This window comes from Bombina bombina, chromosome 10, assembly GCF_027579735.1.
Source record: "Bombina bombina isolate aBomBom1 chromosome 10, aBomBom1.pri, whole genome shotgun sequence".
NCBI lineage: Eukaryota > Metazoa > Chordata > Amphibia > Anura > Bombinatoridae > Bombina > Bombina bombina.
The window spans coordinates 214125252-214146335 of record NC_069508.1 but is presented as its reverse complement, the minus strand read 5'-3'; the positions used below and the strand labels follow the sequence as shown (position 1 = coordinate 214146335).

The 21084-nt window shown below is 39.1% G+C and overlaps 1 protein-coding gene across 1 annotated transcript in view; it reads right to left on the bottom strand.

Moving 5' to 3' along the window:
• The window catches only part of LEPR (leptin receptor), a 484020-nt gene that overhangs the window by 214802 nt on the left and 248134 nt on the right, over positions 1 to 21084 (bottom strand). The window contains exons 8-9 of the mRNA XM_053693687.1: positions 13758 to 14051; positions 3100 to 3217 (exon numbers count right to left, since the gene is read on the bottom strand). Of these exons, the coding sequence (XP_053549662.1) occupies positions 3100 to 3217; positions 13758 to 14051 (412 nt within the window). The remainder of the gene's footprint in view (positions 1 to 3099; positions 3218 to 13757; positions 14052 to 21084) is intronic.

Sequence of the window (21084 nt, the reverse complement as noted above, 5' to 3'; positions counted from 1 at the left end):
GCCTATATTTAGGGTCACTTTGTGTCTATTTCAGGACAAACAGCACAGAAGGTGCCTATATTTAGGGTCATTTTGTGTCTATCTCAGGACAAACAGCACAGAAGGTGCCTATATTTAGGGTCATTTTGTGTCTATCTCAGGACAAACAGCACAGAAGGTGCCTATATTTAGGGTCATTTTGTGTCTATCTCAGGACAAACAGCACAGAAGGTGCCTATATTTAGGGTCATTTTGTGTCTATTTCAGGACAAACAGCACAGAAGGTGCCTATATTTAGGGTCATTTTGTGTCTATTTCAGGACAAACAGCACAGAAGGTGCCAATATTTAGGGTCATTTAGTGTCTCTCAGGACAAACAGCACAAAAGGTGCCTATATTTAGGGTCATTTTGTGTCTATTTCAGAACAAACAGCACAGAAGGTGCCTATATTTAGGGTCATTTTGTGTCTATCTCAGGACAAACAGCACAGAAGGTGCCTATATTTAGGGTCATTTTGTGTCTATCTCAGAACAAACAGCACAGAAGGTGCCTATATTTAGGGTCATTTTGTGTCTATTTCAGGACAAACAGCACAGAAGGTGCCTATATTTAGGGTCATTTTGTGTCTAATTCAGGACAAACAGCACAGAAGGTGCCTATATTTAGGGTCATTTTGTGTCTAATTCAGGACAAACAGCACAGAAGGTGCCTATATTTAGGGTCATTTTGTGTCTATTTCAGGACAAACCGCACAGAAGGTGCCTATATTTAGGGTCATTTTGTGTCTAATTCAGGACAAACAGCACAGAAGGTGCCTATATTTTGTGTCATTTTGTGTCTATTTCAGGACAAACAGCACAGAAGGTGCCTATATTTAGGGTCATTTTGTGTCTATTTCAGGACAAACAGCACAGAAGGTGCCTATATTTAGGGTCATTTTGTGTCTATTTCAGAACAAACAGCACAGAAGGTGCCTATAATTAGGGTCATTTTGTGTCTATTTCAGAACAAACAGCACAGAAGGTGCCTATATTTAGGGTCATTTTGTGTCTATTTCAGGACAAACAGCACAGAAGGTGCCTATATTTAGGGTCATTTTGTGTCTAATTCAGGACAAACAGCACAGAAGGTGCCTATATTTAGGGTCATTTTGTGTCTATTTCAGGACAAACAGCACAGAAGGTGCCTATATTTAGGGTCATTTTGTGTCTATTTCAGAACAAACAGCACAGAAGGTGCCTATATTTAGGGTCATTTTGTGTCTATTTCAGGACAAACAGCACAGAAGGTGCCTATATTTAGGGTCATTTTGTGTCTAATTCAGGACAAACAGCACAGAAGGTGCCTATATTTAGGGTCATTTTGTGTCTAATTCAGGACAAACAGCACAGAAGGTGCCTATATTTAGGGTCATTTTGTGTCTATTTCAGGACAAACAGCACAGAAGGTGCCTATATTTAGGGTCATTTTGTGTCTATTTCAGGACAAACAGCACAGAAGGTGCCTATATTTAGGGTCATTTTGTGTCTATTTCAGGACAAACAGCACAGAAGGTGCCTATATTTAGGGTCATTTTGTGTCTATTTCAGAACAAACAGCACAGAAGGTGCCTATATTTAGGGTCATTTTGTGTCTATTTCAGGACAAACAGCACAGAAGGTGCCTATATTTAGGGTCATTTTGTGTCTATTTCAGGACAAACAGCACAGAAGGTGCCTATATTTAGGGTCATTTTGTGTCTATTTCAGGACAAACAGCACAGAAGGTGCCTATATTTAGGGTCATTTTGTGTCTATCTCAGGACAAACAGCACAGAAGGTGCCTATAATTAGGGTCATTTTGTGTCTATCTCAGGACAAACAGCACAGAAGGGGCCTATATTTAGGGTCATTTTGTGTCTATTTCAGGACAAACAGCACAGAAGGTGCCTATATTTAGGGTCATTTTGTGTCTATCTCAGGACAAACAGCACAGAAGGTGCCTATAATTAGGGTCATTTTGTGTCTATTTCAGGACAAACAGCACAGAAGGTGCCTATATTTAGGGTCATTTTGTGTCTATTTCAGGACAAACAGCACAGAAGGTGCCTATATTTAGGGTCATTGTGTGTCTAATTCATGCTAGCGCATCATGTTTTTCCAAGCCATTTTAATTTGCGCGAAATTGCCCTTTAGGCTTTAATCCTTACCGCAATGTCAGAGCGGTGGTTAACTGTTTTCCAAAACAAAATTTGCACAAAACACATAAAAAATATAGTGCAAAGTACAGTTACACTCATTAACACTGTCTGATAAAAAAAATTGCACAAAAATGTTATAAGGGATCAAAAATATGAGATCTGCAAATGGCTTTTTAAGTGAATGTAAATTTTGATGCTAAAGTGCCCGGTTTTTAAAAATTCGATTAAAAACAGGGGCACTTTAATTCATCAAAATTTACATTTCACTCCTGTTGTGAAAAAAACAGGAGTGGTTCTTTTTTTATGATTTATACTTGTTTGGGTATTGTGCTGTACTCTTGAACCTTGCACACCTCCCTGATCCCAGGTGCTGGAAATTTCTTTAGATTTTCTATGTAAAAAGGAAGATATTTTACCTCACAATTTCTTCAGCCCCCCAGAGTAAGTGCTGTGTGAACAGTTATACTTCAGATACTGTCCACCTGCAATTTGGGGGAAAAAATAGCCAATCAGCAGTGCTGAGGTCATACTTTGCTTTGCTGTGTTCTTATGAGATTTAGCTGAAATATTGTGAGATTACATAGTAATCTTCTTTAAACTGATTAGGGAAATAACATGCCAGATGCACACACCCTTGCAAGTCCTGGGACTAGCATTCTGATTGGCTGCTTAAAGTCTCTTTACAGTGGGGTGTGAATACTTAGGAAATTTTGGGGTAAATATTTATTTTTTTACATAGAGATGTTCAGGTGATATTTTCTAGTCAGCTTTTTACAGCTATGCTGCATCACTTTCAAGTGTCCCTTTAATTCCCCTTGAATGTCAGGGTTGTCAACCAATGGTTTGATGATCTGGCATCCCATAAATCAGAAAGACTATATTGTATTATATTGCAGTCGTCTTTAGCAGACAAGGGGTTAATCAGCATTCGATACTTTACCTAAAATATCTGAACTGTAAAATGCTTCCTGCGGGTACGGTGATGTTTTCAGTGCTCCATCTGCAGACCATCGCTGTCTGGTTCCCATTGGTTTCACATAAAATGCTAATGCTGATATCTTTAAGAAAAAAGAATTGCGTATAAATGTATTATTTCATAGCCTCTGATGTCGCCAGAAACAAACACATAGTTAAAGTCAAAGCACTGCTGGTCCTAAAGTGAACACAGTTAAAGGGACATGAAACCCCAACAAAAACTCTTTAATAATTTAAATGGAGCATACAATTATAAACAACTTTGCAAAATACTTCTATTATCTAATCTGTTTTGTTCTATTGTTATCTTTTGTTGAAAAGCATACCTAAGTAGGTTCAGCAGCTAGGAGCTAGCTGCTGATTGGTGGCTGCACATATATGCTTCTTGTCATTGGCTTACCAATGTGTTCAGATAGCTCCAAGTAGTGCATTGCTGCTCCTTCAATAAAGGATACCAAGTGAATGAAGCAAAATAGATAACAGAAGTAACTTGGAATGTTATTTAAAAATGTTTAATGCATCTGAATCATGAGAGAAACCTTTTGGGTTTTATGTCACTTTAAAGGATTACTGTTTTTGCCGTTTTCATTACACACTAGTCACATATTTTGGATGATGTTTATCTATTAACAGCTACCAACCTATATTTTTTAAAAAACGAAGCTTTAAAACATATTTTTTATATACATTACCCGGCCATGACGTCACCTTTTCCAGCCCACCGTTTTCGGCATTGTCTGTATTATAACACTTTGACCAATTACAGATCGATTCTATGCATATAATTAGCCCCATAACCCTTCCTAATAAGCCTGCGCATCAATTCTGGTAAATCGCGCATGAGCATTGCTACTCCTAGAAGCCGAAGTTACCCACATCATAGTTCATTTGACGCTTGCGCATTGGGGGGAACAATCTATGCAATCTGTTAGCCAGACTTTCTACTTATGATAGTAACGTGACACGTCTTATCTCTTGCCAAATATGTTCTGTCTGTTCACGATTAAAAACAACTAAAGCAGTAACTTTTTTTTCATTTTGTTTTCTGCATTTAGTTATTTTTTGGCACTCAACACCGTATATCCTGCAATTGAATTTCATACTTTTTACTACGGATTTATTTTATATTTGCAGCACTCAAGGTTATGGAAATATATTTTTATTGTTTATTATTATTTTATAATTTATTAAATAAGTATTGACTCGTTTTTTTTAATTACCAATTGTATACAACATTGTCTGATTTTTTCTTCTATTATCATCAAGAATTGCCAGCCGCTTAAAAATAATTATATTTTGCTCGTTTGTTTCAAGGGGGATTCTCTTTAGTGGAAATTCGCTTCAATTGGAATAGAGCAGAAACTAAGTACAGGTAGCCCTCAGTTTACGCCGGGGTTAGGTTCCAGAAGGAATGGTTGTAAATCGAAACCGTTGTAAATTGAAACCCAGTTTATAATGTAAGTCAATGGGAAGTGAGGGAGTTAGGTTCCAGGCCCCTCTCAAAATTGTCATAAGTAACACCTAATACATTTATTTTTAAAGCTTTGAAATGAAGACTTTAAATGCTAAACAGCATTATAAACCTGATAAAATAATCACACAACACAGAATATATAATTAAACTAAGTTAAATAAACAAAAACATTTGCTAAACAGCATTATAAACCTAATAATATAATCACACAACACAGACTTCACTTGCATTTTTCTGCAAACAGTTCTTTCTATGCATTCCAATCTGGACTGATTTATAGACAGGAAGATCTTGTTCCTTTGAAATCTGCTCGATAGCTCAGGTCTGGTTAAACTGATTAATTTCAGCTTGCTTGGCTTTGCTGCAACACAAGCGGACAGCTCCACCTACTGGCTATTTTAATAAATGCACTGCTTCTCAATGCTTTTCAATAGCAGTCACATGACTGGAAAAAAAGGTTGTTATTCTGAAACGGTGTAAATTGAACCGTTGTAAAACGAGGGCCATCTGTATTGAATATTGTATCTAAGTTATATAGTTTGCTTGTTTATTCTAGGGCAGGCGATTCTCAAAGCGTTAACAAGAACAATACTTACGTTAGTTGCGCAGCTCAATCGACTGCTGCTCTATAGATTCTCCTCGCCTAATGTATCTGCAGATGGTGACGTTGGATGTGACGCTGCGCTAACTCGCGCATGCGCAGTACTTACCAAAGACGCCATGTTTCAACTGCAGTTGTCAGCACGGATTGGGAATCCGTAACGGCTGACTTAGAAGTAGGTTTGGAAATTATCAATATTTCCAATAGGAATATTTAATTAACGCTACATATTTGGTAAATAAAGTTTCCCTTTAATAATCCAATCAAGAGCAGCAGCATCAATTGTACAACCCCCCATACATACACATACACACATACACATACATACATACATACATAATTACATATACACATACACATACACACACACATATACACACACATACACATACATACATATACATATACATATACACACACACACATACATATACACATACACATACACACACAGATACACATACATACATACACACACATACACACACATACATACATACACATACACACACACACACATACACACATACATATACATACACACACACATACACACACATACACACACACATACATATACACACACATACATACATACAGGGAGTGCAGAATTATTAGGCAAATGAGTATTTTGACCACATCATCCTCTTTATGCATGTTGTCTTACTCCAAGCTGTATAGGCTCGAAAGCCTACCACCAATTAAGCATATTAGGTGATGTGCATCTCTGTAATGAGAAGGGGTATGGTCTAATGACATCAACACCCTATATCAGGTGTGCATAATTATTAGCCAACTTCCTTTCCTTTGGCAAAATGGGTCAAAAGAAGGACTTCACAGGCTTAGAAAAGTAAAAAAATAGTGAGATATCTTGCAGAAGGATGCAGCACTCTTAAAATTACAAAGCTTCTGAAGCGTGATCATCGAAAAATCAAGCGTTTCATTCAAAATAGTCAACAGGGTCGCAAGAAGCGTGTGGAAAAACCAAGGCGCAAAATAACTGCCCATGAACTGAGAAAAGTCAAGCGTGCAGCTGCCAAGATGCCACTTGCCACCAGTTTGGCCATATTTCAGAGCTGCAACATCACTGGAGTGCCCAAAAGCACAAGGTGTGCAATACTCAGAGACATGGCCAAGGTAAGAAAGGCTGAAAGACGACCACCACTGAACAAGACACACAAGCTGAAGCGTCAAGACTGGGCCAAGAAATATCTCAAGACTGATTTTTCTAAGGTTTTATGGACTGATGAAATGAGATTGAGTCTTGATGGGCCAGATGGATGGGCCCGTGGCTGGATTGGTAAAGGGCAAAGAGCTCCAGTCCGACTCAGACGCCAGCAAGGTGGTGGTGGAGTACTGGTTTGGGCTGGTATCATCAAAGATGAGCTTGTGGGGCCTTTTCGGGTTGAGGATGGAGTCAAGCTCAACTCCCAGTCCTACTGCCAGTTTCTGGAAGACACCTTCTTCAAGCAGTGGTACAGGAAGAAGTCTGCATCCTTCAAGAAAAACATGATTTTCATGCAGGGCAATGCTCCATCACACGCATCCAAGTACTCCACAGCGTGGCTGGCAAGAAAGGGTATAAAAGAAGAAAATTTAATGACATGGCCTCCTTGTTCACCTGATCTGAACCCCATTGAGAACCTGTGGTCCATCATCAAATGTGAGATTTACAAGGAGGGAAAACAGTACACCTCTCTGAACAGTGTCTGGGAGGCTGTGGTTGCTGCTGCACGCAATGTTGATGGTGAACAGATCAAAACACTGACAGAATCCATGGATGGCAGGCTTTTGAGTGTCCTTGCAAAGAAAGGTGGCTATATTGGTCACTGATTTGTTTTTGTTTTGTTTTTGAATGTCAGAAATGTATATTTGTGAATGTTGAGATGTTATATTGGTTTCACTGGTAAAAATAAATAATTGAAATGGGTATATATTTGTTTTTTGTTAAGTTGCCTAATAATTATGCACAGTAATAGTCACCTGCACACACAGATATCCCCCTAAAATAGCTATAACTAAAAACAAACTAAAAACTACTTCCAAAACTATTCAGCTTTGATATTAATTAGTTTTTTGGGTTCATTGAGAACATGGTTGTTGTTCAATAATAAAATTAATCTTCAAAAATACAACTTGCCTAATAATTCTGCACTCCCTGTACACACACACATACACATACATACATACACACAAAATTCATTAAAATTATGGGGGGGGGAGATAAAAAAACTGAAATTAAAATCCTCCATGTCTCAAAATTAAATCAATGTAAATATTTGCATAGGAAATTAACACATCTAGGCAAGATTCCCCACTTGCTTTTTCCCAGAAATACTTAATATACAATGTTACCAATGCACAAGAGAATTCTGGGTAAGTTATGCAAATTAGAATGTGCACTCTGGAACTCTCGCTCTGTTTGCAACAAACTCACTTCTATACATGACCTCTTCATCTCCCGCTCCCTCAACCTTCTGGCCCTAACAGAAACCTGGCTCTCTCCCCTAGACACAGCATCCACTGCTGCTCTGTCACATGGGGGTCTCCACTTCAGCTACACTTTTAGGTCTGGTAATAGACAAGGAGGTGGTGTAGGTATTTTACTTTCCTCTCGTTGCACCTTTCAACAAATACATCCCATCTCTTCCCTCACTTTTCCCTCATTCGAAACCCACATGATTCGCTTATTCTCCCCTCTCTCTGTTCGTGTTGCAGTCATATACCGACCCCCTGGCTCCGCAACTCAATTTCTAGATCACTTGGCTGCCTGGCTACCCTATTTCCTTTCCTCAGACACCCCTGCCCTCATTCTTGGCGACTTCAACATCCCCCTTAACAATCCCACTGCCTCATGTGCTAAACAACTTCTGCAACTCACTTCCTCTTTCGGTCTGTCACAATGGACTGATTCTCCCACTCACAAAGACAATCACTCTCTTGACCTGATCTTTAGCTATCGATGCACTCTCTCAAACTCCCCTTTTCCTCTTTCTGACCACCATTTCCTTACCTGCAACATATCATCCCTTCCTACAACTCTCCCACCTTCTACTCCTCACACCAAACTTCACAGAAGCATTAGCTCTTTAGATCAGCAACAACTTGCTAATTCCCTTAAACCACCCTTATATCCGTCCTTGACAATCTCGCCCCTCTTACCACTGCTCGGAAATCACACACTCATCCCCAGCCCTGGCATACTCCTCTGACACGGTACCTACGCAGATGTTCCCGTACTGCTGAACGGCATTGGAGAAAATCACGGAGTTCAGCTGATTTTCTTCATTACAAATTAATCTTGAACTCCTACTACTCTGCACTTAATCTCCACAAGCAACACTACTTCTCTACTCTTATCTCTAATCTTTCTTCAAACCCAAAACGTCTGTTCTCCACTTTCAATACTCTCCTCCGCCCTCCCCCACTTCCTAATACAACTTCTCTGTCAGCTCAAGACTTTGCCAGTCACTTCATTAACAAAATTTACTCCATCAGACATGAAATCAGCTCTCAACATAATTCCATTCTCTCCCCCCCTCAAATACTCTCACTAAACCACAACCCTCATAACCCGAAACTTAGTTCATTCTCCCCTGTTACTGAGGAAGAAGTTTCGGCACTTATACTGCGCTCTCACCTCACTACCTGTCCCCTTGACCCTATCCCCTCACAGCTGCTCCCCTCTCTCTCTGCTACCCTTACCCCTATACTAACACACATTTTCAATCTCTCCCTCAGCACTGGTACATTTCCATCATCGATGAAACATGCACTGGTCACACCTATCCTCAAAAAACCTTCCCTTGATCCTACCTCCCCATCCCACTACTGCCCTATTTCCCTCCTCCCTCTTGCTTCAAAGCTTCTCAAAAACTAGTATATGCACGCCTATCCCATTTCCTTACGTTAAACTCCCTTCTTGACCCGCTGCAATCTGGATTTCGTCCCTATCACTCCACAGAGACAGCTATTGCTAAGGTCACCAACAACCTACTTACAGCTAAATCAAAAGGCCACTTCTCTCTGCTTATCCTCCTTGATCTGTCCGCAGCCTTTGACACTGTCGACCACCCTCTTTTGCTCCAAACCCTCCAATCCTTCGGCATCTGTGACACAGCCCTTTCATGGCTCTCTTCCTACCTGTCAAACCGTACCTTCAGTGTAGCCTTCTCTGGGGCCTCCTCTGCCCCGTCACCACTTTCTGTCGGAGTACCGCAAGGCTCTGTCCTCGGTCCCCTTCTCTTCTCAATCTATACGTCATCACTAGGTTCCCTAATTAAGTTCCACGGTTTCCAATATCATTTGTATGCCGATGACACCCAAATCTACTTCTCTGCACCAGAACTATCTCATTCCGTGCTAACCCGTGTCACTAACTGTCTTTCTCACATCTCTTCCTGGATGTCCTCTCACTACCTCAAGCTATATCTCTCCAAAACTGAGCTCCTCATTTTCCCCCCTTCTTCCAAAATCTCCACCCCCAATATCTCTATAACTGTCGACAATTCCATCATTACCCCTACCCCGCATGCCCGATGTCTCGGGGTCACATTTGACTCAGATCTTTCCTTCACTCCTCACATTCAGTCCTTGGCTACAGCCTGCAGCTTCCACCTTAAAAACATCTCTAAAATTAGACACTTCCTTACACAAGACACAACTAAGATTTTAATCCACTCTCTCATTCTTTCCCGCCTTGATTACTGCAACTCTGTCCTCTCTGGTCTCCCCACCTGCCGCCTAGCTCCTTTACAATCAATAATAAATGCCTCAGCTGGACTCATCTTCCTTACACGTCGCTCTTCATCTGCTGCGCCTCTCTGCCAATCCCTTCACTGGCTTCCTCTTGCCTCTAGGATCAAACACAAAACTCTCACTCTTACATACAAAGCCCTCAACTGCACTGCTACCCCCTACATCTCAGACCTTGTCTCCAGATACTCTCCCTCCCGTCCCCTTCGCTCTGCTCATGACCTCCTACTCTCCTCCTCTCTTGTCACCTCATCACACTCCCGTTTACAGGACTTCTCCAGACTGGTTCCCATCTTGTGGAACTCGCTGCCTCGCTCCACAAGACTCTCTTCTAGTTTTAAAAGCTCCCTAAAGACTCTACTGTTCAGGGACGCTTACAACCTACGGTAACTTTTCCTAATACCAGTTCCTCTCCTCCACTGCAATCCCCTGAACCCCCTTAGCATGTAAGCCTAAAAGTCCAGCTGTTTGTAGATCACCTTCTTAAGAGCTGACTGCAACAGTGCAACTCTTGGCAGGGCCCTCTACCCTATAATTGTTTTGTTGTACTCCCCCCTTGTTTACAGCACTGCGGAATCTGTTGGCGCTCTACAAATAACCGATTAATACTTATAGCTAGATGATAGATAGATAGATAGATAGATAGATAGATATAGATGATAGATAGCTAGATGATAGATAGATAGATAGATAGAGATTGATATATAGAGATAGATGATATATAGATAAATAGATAGATTGACATAGATAGATAGATATTGATATATAGAGATAGATGATATATAGATAGATGATAGATAGATAGATAGATAGATAGATAGATTGAGATAGATATAGATAGAGATAAATGATATATAGATAGATAGATAAATAGATAGATTGAGATAGCCAGATAGATAGATAGATAATAGATAGATAATAGATAGATGATAGATAGATGATAGATAGATGATAGATAGATAGGATATAGAGATAGATATATAGAGATAGATAGATGATATATAGATAGATAGAGATAGATAGATGATATATAGATAGAGATGATAGATAGATAGATAAATAGATAGATAGATATAGAGATAGATAATAGATAGATAGATAGAAGATAGATGATAGATAGATAGAGATTGATATATAGAGATAGATGATATATAGATAAATAGATAGATAGATTGACATAGATAGATAGATATTGATATATAGAGATAGATGATATATAGATAGATGATAGATAGATAGATAGATAGATAGATTGAGATAGATATAGATAGCGATAAATGATATATAGATAGATAGATTGAGATAGCCAGATAGATAGATAGATAATAGATAGATAATAGATAGATGATAGATAGATGATAGATAGATAGATAGATAGATAGATAGATGATAGATAGATGATAGATAGATGATAGATAGATGATAGATAGGATATAGAGATAGATATATAGAGATAGATAGATGATATATAGATAGATAGATAGATAGAGATAGATAGATGATATATAGATAGAGATGATAGATAGATAAATAGATAGATAGATATAGAGATAGATAATAGATAGATAGATAGATAGATAGATAGATAGATAGAAGATAGATGATAGATAGATGATATATAGATAGAGATGATAGATAGATTGAGATAGATAGATAATAATATATAGAGATAGATGATATATAGATAGATAGATGATAGATAGATAGAGATAGCTAGATAGATGATAGATAGATAGATAGATGATAGATAGATAGATAGATGATAGATAAATAGATGATAGATAGAGATTGATATATAGAGATAGATGATAAATAGATAGATAGATGATAGATAGATAGATAGATAGATAGATAGATAGATAGATAGAGATAACTAGATAGATGATAGATAGATGATAGAGAGATAGATAGATGATAGATAGATAGATAGAGATGATAGATAGATAAATAGATAGAGATAGATATATTGAGATAGATAGAGATAGATAGATGATATATAGATAGAGATGATAGATAGATAGATAAATAGATAGACATAGAGATAGATGATAGATAAATAGATAGATAGATAGATAGATAGATAGATAGATAGATAGATTATAGATAGATAGATAGATAGATAGATAGAGATGATAGATAGATAGATTGAGATCGATATATTGAGATAGATAGAGATAGATAGATAGATATATAGATAGATAGATGGATATATAGATAGATAGAGATGATAGATAGATAGATAGATAGATAGATAGATTGAGATAGATATATTGAGATAGATAGAGATAGATAGATGATATATAGATAGATAGATAGATAAATAGATAGATATAGAGATAGATGATATATAGATAGATAGATGATAGATAGAGATAGATAGATGAAAGATAATAGATAGCTATAGATAGATAGATAGCGATAGATAGATAGAGATAGATAGATAGTGAGGCAGGAAGTTTGCTTTTTGCATTCAGACATACATGTCGTGTGCTTCTGCTGCTCTAACCTTTATTTGCATTAATGCAGAATGCAGACAGGGTAGTGATACTGTGAGTGTTATGGGGTCACATGGCGTGGGTAAGGCTACTGGTGACAGGGGTTAATACAAGGGGACAGTGAGGATAAACTGTGGCTGAGCTGAGTGGGCACAATATGGGCAGTAAGGGTGGATGAGGGGTCAGAGGGAACGTTTTTAGGGCATTGTTTAGACCATGACCATTGTTTAGAGCCCCTAACAAAACCACAAATATGTTTTTTTATGTAAAAGAAAAATAAGTTATCTTAATGGAGCAGAAATAAAATGTACTTGGTAGGGCGGTGGTCTGGAGGAGGGCAGAGAGGTGGGTGGTAGTCAGGGTTTTTATGGTGTTGTGGTGGGGACTGGGGGCGGGGGACGTCAAAATGCACCTTCGCCTGTTTAATCCTTTCACCGGCCCTGTCCCCGCCTCCCTCTAATCATGGCTGCCACCATGATAACATCTAGCTTTCATTGCATCCCAGTGCTGATGTATTTGCCGCAACCCTCCTTCATATACTTGCAGTGAAACTTAGGTTCCAAAATGGCGGCACCCATAAGTAGAGGGAAGTGCATGAAATGTATTTATGTTGAACATTCCTTTAAAGTGAAAGTCAGCCCTAGCATTTGTGAAACACTAGGGTCGCCTATTGAAACAAATAAAGGGGACTTTCATTCATGAAGTATAAGATACTTAATGTAGAAAGCTCCTTTATTTGTTTCAACGATCGTCGTTCTGAGCTGCTAAGTAACCCACGGCAGATTGCTGTTTTCCTTGAGAGGCGGTGCTTTCACCTCTTAGCCAATAGCCGCGCGGTAAATCCGGCTTGGTGCCCTTGAATGAAATGAATTAAAGGCCCCTTTATTTGCATAAAACAAGTTTTCTTTACTTTTTAATTTTAATTCGCTATTTTAATTTGAAAAGCTCAGAGAGGAACCTAAAGTTTATTCATGCAAACGAATGCTTAGATTCTACAGCAGATGAGAACCAGTGGCGTGAGGTGCCAGTCACTATATATTAGCATTAAACGTCTGCCATGTGCTGAATCAGATCTAATACTTTTATTTCATTTTCCTGTTACCCTTCTAAACAATAATAAAGAAATATTAAAGGGACACTAAACCAAAGTTGTTTCATTCATGATTCCTAAGCTTACATTCCTGCTTTTAAAATAAAGATACCAAGAGAACAAAGAAAAATTGATATTGGGAGTAAGTTAGAAAGTTGCTGAATGAAAGAAAAACATTGGGTTTAGTGTCCCTTTAAGTTGCACTGACCTATAACATAAATTTCTGCATAACGCTGCTGACATTCATCTGTTTTTATGCAGCAATGTAACACATCGTAGAGGAATTTCCCCTTGGGCTTTGTTGTGTTGAGGTTTTCTATTGTAACTTGGCCGATATAATCATTGACCACTGTGTACTGATGTTCTGGTATCTTCTCAGCTAGGTTTAGCCACCATGTTAGGTCATTGGCTGGAACTCGAGTCCCTTTGTCACAATAGAAGCACGATACAGACGCACGGGAGCCCCGGCTGACCATCAGCTTCTGGGGAAAGTAGAAAATATCTATTGGGGCAAAGAGAGTAAAAGATAAAATGAAAATACATTTAATGTCACTGATAAACAATCATGGCAAGTTTTACTTAAAGGGACATGAAACCCAAACTGTTTCTTTCATGATTTAGGTAGGACATACAATTTTATACAACTTTCCAGTTTATTTCTATTATAAAATGTGCTTCATTCTCTTGGTATTATTTGTTGAAGGAGCAGCATTGCACTACTGGTTTCTAACTGAACACATGGGTAAGCCAATGACAATCAGTATATATATGCAGCCACCAATCAGCAACTAGAACCTACGTTTTTTACTGCTCCTGAGCTTACCTAGATAAACCTTTCAGCAAAGGATAACAAGAGAAGGAAGAAAATTAAATCATAGAAGTAAATTGGAAAGTTGTTTAAAATTGAATGTTCTGTCTAAATCATGAATGTCTAATTATAATTTTACTGTCCCTTTAAGACTGATTGTGCTTATATAAATTTAAAGGGACACTGATCCGATTTTTTTCTTTTGTGATTCAGACAGAGAATGCAGATTTAAGCAACTTTCTAATTTTCTCCTATTATCACATTTTCTTCATTCTCTTGGTATCTTTATTTGAAATGCAAGCATGTAAGTTTAGATGCCGGACCATTTTTGGTGAACAACCTGGGTTGTCCTTGCTGATTGGTGAATAAATTCATCCACCAATAAAAATGTGCTGTCCAGAGTCTTGAACCAAAAAAGAAGCTTAGATGCCTTCTTTTTCAAATAAAGATAGCAAGAGAATGAAGAAAATTGATAATAGGAGTAAATTAGAAAGTTGCTGCTTTATCTGAATTAAAAAAGGAAAAAATTGGGTTCAGTGTCCCTTTAAGTTTTACTTTTTTTCTACCCAGTTTCCTCCAAAATCATGGCAGGAATTTTGTTACAATTATTCTGAATAAAAAAAACAAAAACTCCATAGCTACGTCACAGTAATACATTTTTTTAACACTAGATGGCAGCAGTGTTTGCACCTTGTATAACAAAACAAAAGCAATACAGTATAGTGTTCCAGGCACATTCATGCTCCTGAAAATATCTAGATATGCTCCTAAACAAAGGATACCAAAGAACAAAGTCAGTTTGATTATGAAAGTAAAAAGGGGGAAACATTTTTTGTTCTGTTTTAATTATAATGTCATGAAATTTTGTGTTTATAGTTCTTTAATTAAGGTTAGTAAAAAATACTTTCATTAATTAATATGACTGCTTTTCCTGTGATTTAAAGTGATGGTAACTTTCAGACTATAAGAATGCTGCAATGAAAAATATAATAGTTTGCAAGTAAACCACATAATCATTATTTAAAGTGTATAAATATTTTATAATAAAAGATTTATAATCGTAATTGGTATTGTCTGTTCCTCCTCCGCCCCTTCATTTCCTCGTTTGGCTGTGCTATAATGTATAGAGCAGTCCCACTCACTCTCTACTTAGGCTTTCTATGGGCTTTACAGGGGCTGGACTATAAAATTGTCAACCAAGTGGGCGGCATAACGATGCAATAGAAGCCTTACTATATGCACTGATTTAACCCTTTCCCAGATAGATTAAAAAAAATAAAAAAATAAACATTTTTTTTTAATAGCAAAGATTACATATATGGCCTTTGATTACTTAAAGTTTACCATCACTTTAACTCTGAAAATGTCACTTCCCCCAGAAAGGCTGAAGTGCATCTTGCAGTTTTCCAGAACCTTGACCCTGTAGAACTCTGCACAGCGTTTACTTGACCAGTGCACTAGCTAATTTATTTCTGACTAACAGGCAAACCATCAGTGATAAAATTAATACACTGAATGGGTTTTCAAGGAGTATGCCCTTAGACTGCAAAACAATTCACATTTTGATAATAAAATGGTAGTTTCAAATGGTTTTAAACAATGTTCTTCTATAAAGTTCTTAAGCAATGCAATATCCAGTTATAAATATATATGATGGGTTCCATGTACTAACTAATGTGTGGACCAGGTTCTTAACTTGAGAATCTGTCTGTACGGGTTTGCATTGAACGGCAGCGGATCCTAAACATCCTCTGCCCGGATGCATCATAACATACTCGCTTGATTGTGTAATACCGCCATGTGAGAGAAGGGCCTGTCAATCCCCTGAGTGAGCGTGTTTCGGGGTGATTTCAATCCCCTGAGTGAGCGTTTTTCGGGGTGATTTCAATCCCCTGAGTGAGCGTGTTTCGGGGTGATTTCAATCCCCTGAGTGAGCGTGTTTCGGGGTGATTTCAATCCCCTGAGTGAGCGTGTTTCGGGTGATTTCAATCCCCTGAGTGAGCGTGTTTCGGGGTGATTTCAATCCCCTGAGTGAGCGTGTTTCGGGGTGATTTCAATCCCCTGAGTGAGCGTGTTTCGGGGTGATTTCAATCCCCTGAGTGAGCGTGTTTCGGGGTGATTTCAATCCCCTGAGTGAGCGTGTTTCGGGTGATTTCAATCCCCTGAGTGAGCATGTTTCGGGTGATTTCAATCCCCTGAGTGAGCGTGTTTCGGGTGATTTCAATCCCCTGAGTGAGCGTGTTTCGGGGTGATTTCAATCCCCTGAGTGAGCGTGTTTCGGGTGATTTCAATCCCCTGAGTGAGCGTGTTTCGGGTGATTTCAATCCCCTGAGTGAGCGTGTTTCGGGGTGATTTCAATCCCCTGAGTGAGCGTGTTTCGGGTGATTTCAATCCCCTGAGTGAGCGTGTTTCGAGGTGATTTCAATACCCCATCTCAGAGGATTGTAAGAAGCAGTAGTCTCGTGACCGCTGTTTTTTACATTGCGAACCTGTCGCACACAGTCTCAAAAGCTAACGCTGCTTAGTACATTGAGCCCTATGCATTATCACCAGATTACTTTTTCAAAACCCAGACACAGCGGCAGTACAGAAGTCAAACGTTATGTATGAGAACATAGTGACAAGGCTGACCACTTAATGAAGTGCACTCTGGGAAATTAAATAGTATGTTTTATTGCAGTTCTTTAGGAAGTGAAGAGCAATGCATGAAGAGAACTGATGTATATTTACTAATGGATAAATCAACCACTAAACAGCAATATATAATGTACAATGTGATCCTGGCTTTTTCACGTGCACAATTAGAATTGTTTTTTGTAATCAGTTCATCAGTACAGTGTCTGCTGGATAATTACTTATAATGATGTTTTATATACAGCAATTTGCAGTCTAATAATTATCTAGTGCATTAATCACTTGTTTCCATTCAATTTGATATTTTCTATTTGGCACAGAGTCCGATTTTAAAGGGATAAATTAAAATCCATTTGTGAAACTGATACTGAGCAGGAAAAAAACAGTCCACAACATTGCAACTAAATACAATGCACAAGTGAGAGAGCTGTACCTGCCCTTACCCCAGCTACAACTTGAGAGTGAAGTTTTTAATATTTTTCTTATCTATGCAATAAATACTCTGTTGTTGTGGGGATTTTATATCCATTTAAAGTAGTTCTTTTGTTAGTCTGGGGCACATAAATAATATATATTCAGGATCCACGTGGTGAGCTAGCTGGGGGCTCCTAACTCACCCAGATTTGCTGATTGCATTTGTCCTCTGTGTGTGGATGTGAAAATCACTCTGAACTGGATGTACTGGTCCGTTAAAGCGCCTTCTTGTTTTTTTGTATTGCAGTGACCTGAATGTGAACTTATGTTGGGAACGGTCAGCAGCCGCCAGCTGTGCCGCTTTGTTTTGGAGCTATTTGGTCACAAGTGGGACTATATTGCATTGAATTAAGTTGAGAGTGAGTCTTCTGTACTGACATCACTAAAATGAATTTAAGACATTATAGAACAAACAAATTAAAAAGGGTGTGGGGGCCTTAATAAGACAGTCCACTCACTCTAACATATGATAAAGACATTTTGAAAAAGGAAAAAAATTGAATCAGTCTTTGTGAATTCTGCATTGGTCAGTGGAACCCCATGACATCTATGGTCAGCCCCTCGTTCATGTCTGTTAGATCTCCGAGACACCTTCTGTTCTATCCAGCAAAAAAAAACGTTACCATAACAAAACAGACGTGAATATTTCTCCAACATTGGTGTGTCCGGTCCACGGCGTCATCCATAACTTGTGGGAATATTCTCTTCCCCAACAGGAAATGGCAAAGAGAACAGCAAAAGCTGTCCATATAGCCCCTCCCAGGCTCCGCCCCTCCAGTCATTCTCTTTGCCGCTCTGAACAAGTAGCATCTCCACGGAGATAGTGAAGAGTATGTGGTGTTTAGTTGTAGTTTTTTATTCTTCTATCAAGAGTTTGTTATTTTAAAATAGTGCTGGTATGTACTATTTACTCTGAAACAGAAAGAGATGAAGAGTTCTGTTTAAAAGAGGAGTATGATTTTAGCAGCAGTAACTAAAATCAATTGCTGTTACCACGAAGGACTGTTGAGCTGAGAGAACTTCAGTTGGGGGGAACAGTTTGCAGACTTTTCTGCTCAAGGTATGACTAGCCATTTTTCTAACAAGACTGTGTAATGCTGGAAGGCTGTCATTTTTCCCTCATGGGGATCGGTAAGCCATTTTCTTAGACTTAGAAAGAATAAAGGGCTTATTATGGGCTATTAACTGGTGGACACTCTTAAGGGCTAAATCGATTGTTTATTTAAGTTATTTTTGAAAGTTTGAAGTAATTTTCACACTTTTATTGTTTGGGGAACGTTTTTATCGCCAGGCACTAGTTTAGACACCTTCCCAGTCAGGAAGGGCCTTTCACTATAGTAGGCAGAGCCTCATTTTCGCGCCATTATTGCGCAGTTACTTTTGAGTACAGTGCATGCAGCTGCATGTGTGAGGGTCTGGTATCCACTGAAAATGTTCCTAGAAGGCTTGAATTGGTATCGTATACCCCCCTGGGATTGGTGAAGTCGCAACAAAGGCTGTGGCTGGGACTGTAGTGGGGTTAAAATTGCAAACAGCTCCGGTTTCCACATTTTAAGGGTTAACAGATTGAAAATTGGGGTGCAATACTTTGAATGCATTAAGACACTGTGGTACAGATTGGATAATTCCTTCATAGTTTTTCACATATTCAGTAATAAAGTGTGCCCTGTTTAACATTTAAAGAGACAGTAACGGTTTTGTTTTAAAACGGTTTTTGTGCTTTATTAACCAGTTTAAGCCTGTTTAACATGTCTGTACCTTCAGATAGGTCATGTTCTGTATGTATGGAAGCCAATGTGGTTCCCCCTTCAAATATATGTGATAATTGCGCCATAGCGTCCAAACATAGTAAGGACAGTACTGTCACAAATAGTAAGGTTGCCCAGGATGATTCTTCAGATGAAGGAAGTAGAGATAGTTCTACATCATCTCCTTCTGTGTCTATACCAGTTATGCCCGCGCAGGCGACCCCTAGTACTTCTAGCGCGCCAATGCTTGTTACTATGCAACAATTGACGGCAGTAATGGATAACTCCATAGCTAATATTTTATCCAAAATGCCAGCATTTCAGAGAAAGCGCGATTGCTCTGTTTTAAACACTGTAGAACAGGAGGGCGCTGATGATAATTTTTCTGTCATACCCTCACACCAGTCTGAAGTGGCAGTGAGGGAGGGTTTGTCAGATGGAGAAATTTCTGATACAGGAAGAATTTCTCAGCAGGCAGAACCTGATGTTGTGACATTTAAATTTAAATTAGAGCATCTCCGCGCATTACTTAAGGAGGTGCTATCTACTCTGGATGATTGTTATAATCTGGTCATCCCAGAAAAATTGTGCAAGATGGACAAGTTCCTAGAGGTCCCGGTGCACCCTGATGCTTTTCCGATACCTAAACGGGTGGCGGACATAGTGAATAAGGAGTGGGAGAAGCCAGGCATACCTTTTGTCCCTCTTCCTATATTTAAGAAATTGTTCCCTATGGTCGACCCCAGGAAGGACTTATGGCAAACAGTCCCTAAGGTCGAGGGGGCGGTTTCTACACTAGCCAAGCGCACGACCATTCCCATTGAGGACAATTGTGCTTTCAAAGATCCTATGGATAAAAAATTGGAGGGTTTGCTTAAAAAGATTTTTGTACAGCAAGGTTACCTCCTTCAACCTATTTCATGCATTATTCCTGTCACTACAGCGGCGTGGTTCTGGTTCGAGGAACTGGAAAAGTCGCTCAGTAGGGAGACTCCGTATGAGGAAGTCATGGACAGAATTCACGCACTTAAGTTAGCTAATTCCTTTATTTTAGACGCCGCTTTGCAGTTAGCGAGGTTAGCGGCGAAAAATTCAGGGTTTGCAATTGTGGCGCGCAGAGCGCTCTGGCTAAAGTCTTGGTCGGCGGATGTATCTTCCAAGACAAAATTGCTTAATATCCCTTTCAAAGGTAAGACCCTTTTTGGGCCAGAATTGAAAGAGATTATTTCAGACATCACTGGGGGAAAGGGCCATGCCCTCCCACAAGATAGACCTTTCAAGGCTAAGAATAAGTCCAATTTTCGTTCCTTTCGCAATTTCAGGAACGGACCGGCTTCCAACTCTGCAGCCTCTAGACAAGAGGGTAACGCTTCCCAGACTAAACCATCTTGGAAACCAATGCAAGGCTGGAACAAGGGTAAACAGGCCAAGAAGCCTGCTGCTGCTACCAAAACAGCATGACGGGGTAGCCCCCGATCCGGGACCGGATCTAGTAGGGGGCAGACTCTCTCTCTTTGCTCAGGCTTGGGCAAGAGATGTTCAGGATCCCTGGACACTAGAAATAGTCTCTCAGGGTTATCTTCTAAAATTCAAGGAACTACCCCCAAGGGGAAGGTTCCACATGTCTCACTTATCTTCAAACCAAATAAAGAGACAGGCATTCTTACATTGTGTAGAAGACCTGTTAAAGATGGGAGTGATACACCCAGTTCCAACTGTGGAACAAGGTCAGGGGTTTTACTCAAATCTGTTTGTAGTTCCCAAAAAAGAGGGAACTTTCAGACCAATTCTGGATTTAAAAATTCTAAAAAAAATTCTCAGAGTTCCATCGTTCAAAATGGAAACCATTCGAACAATTTTACCTAATCCAG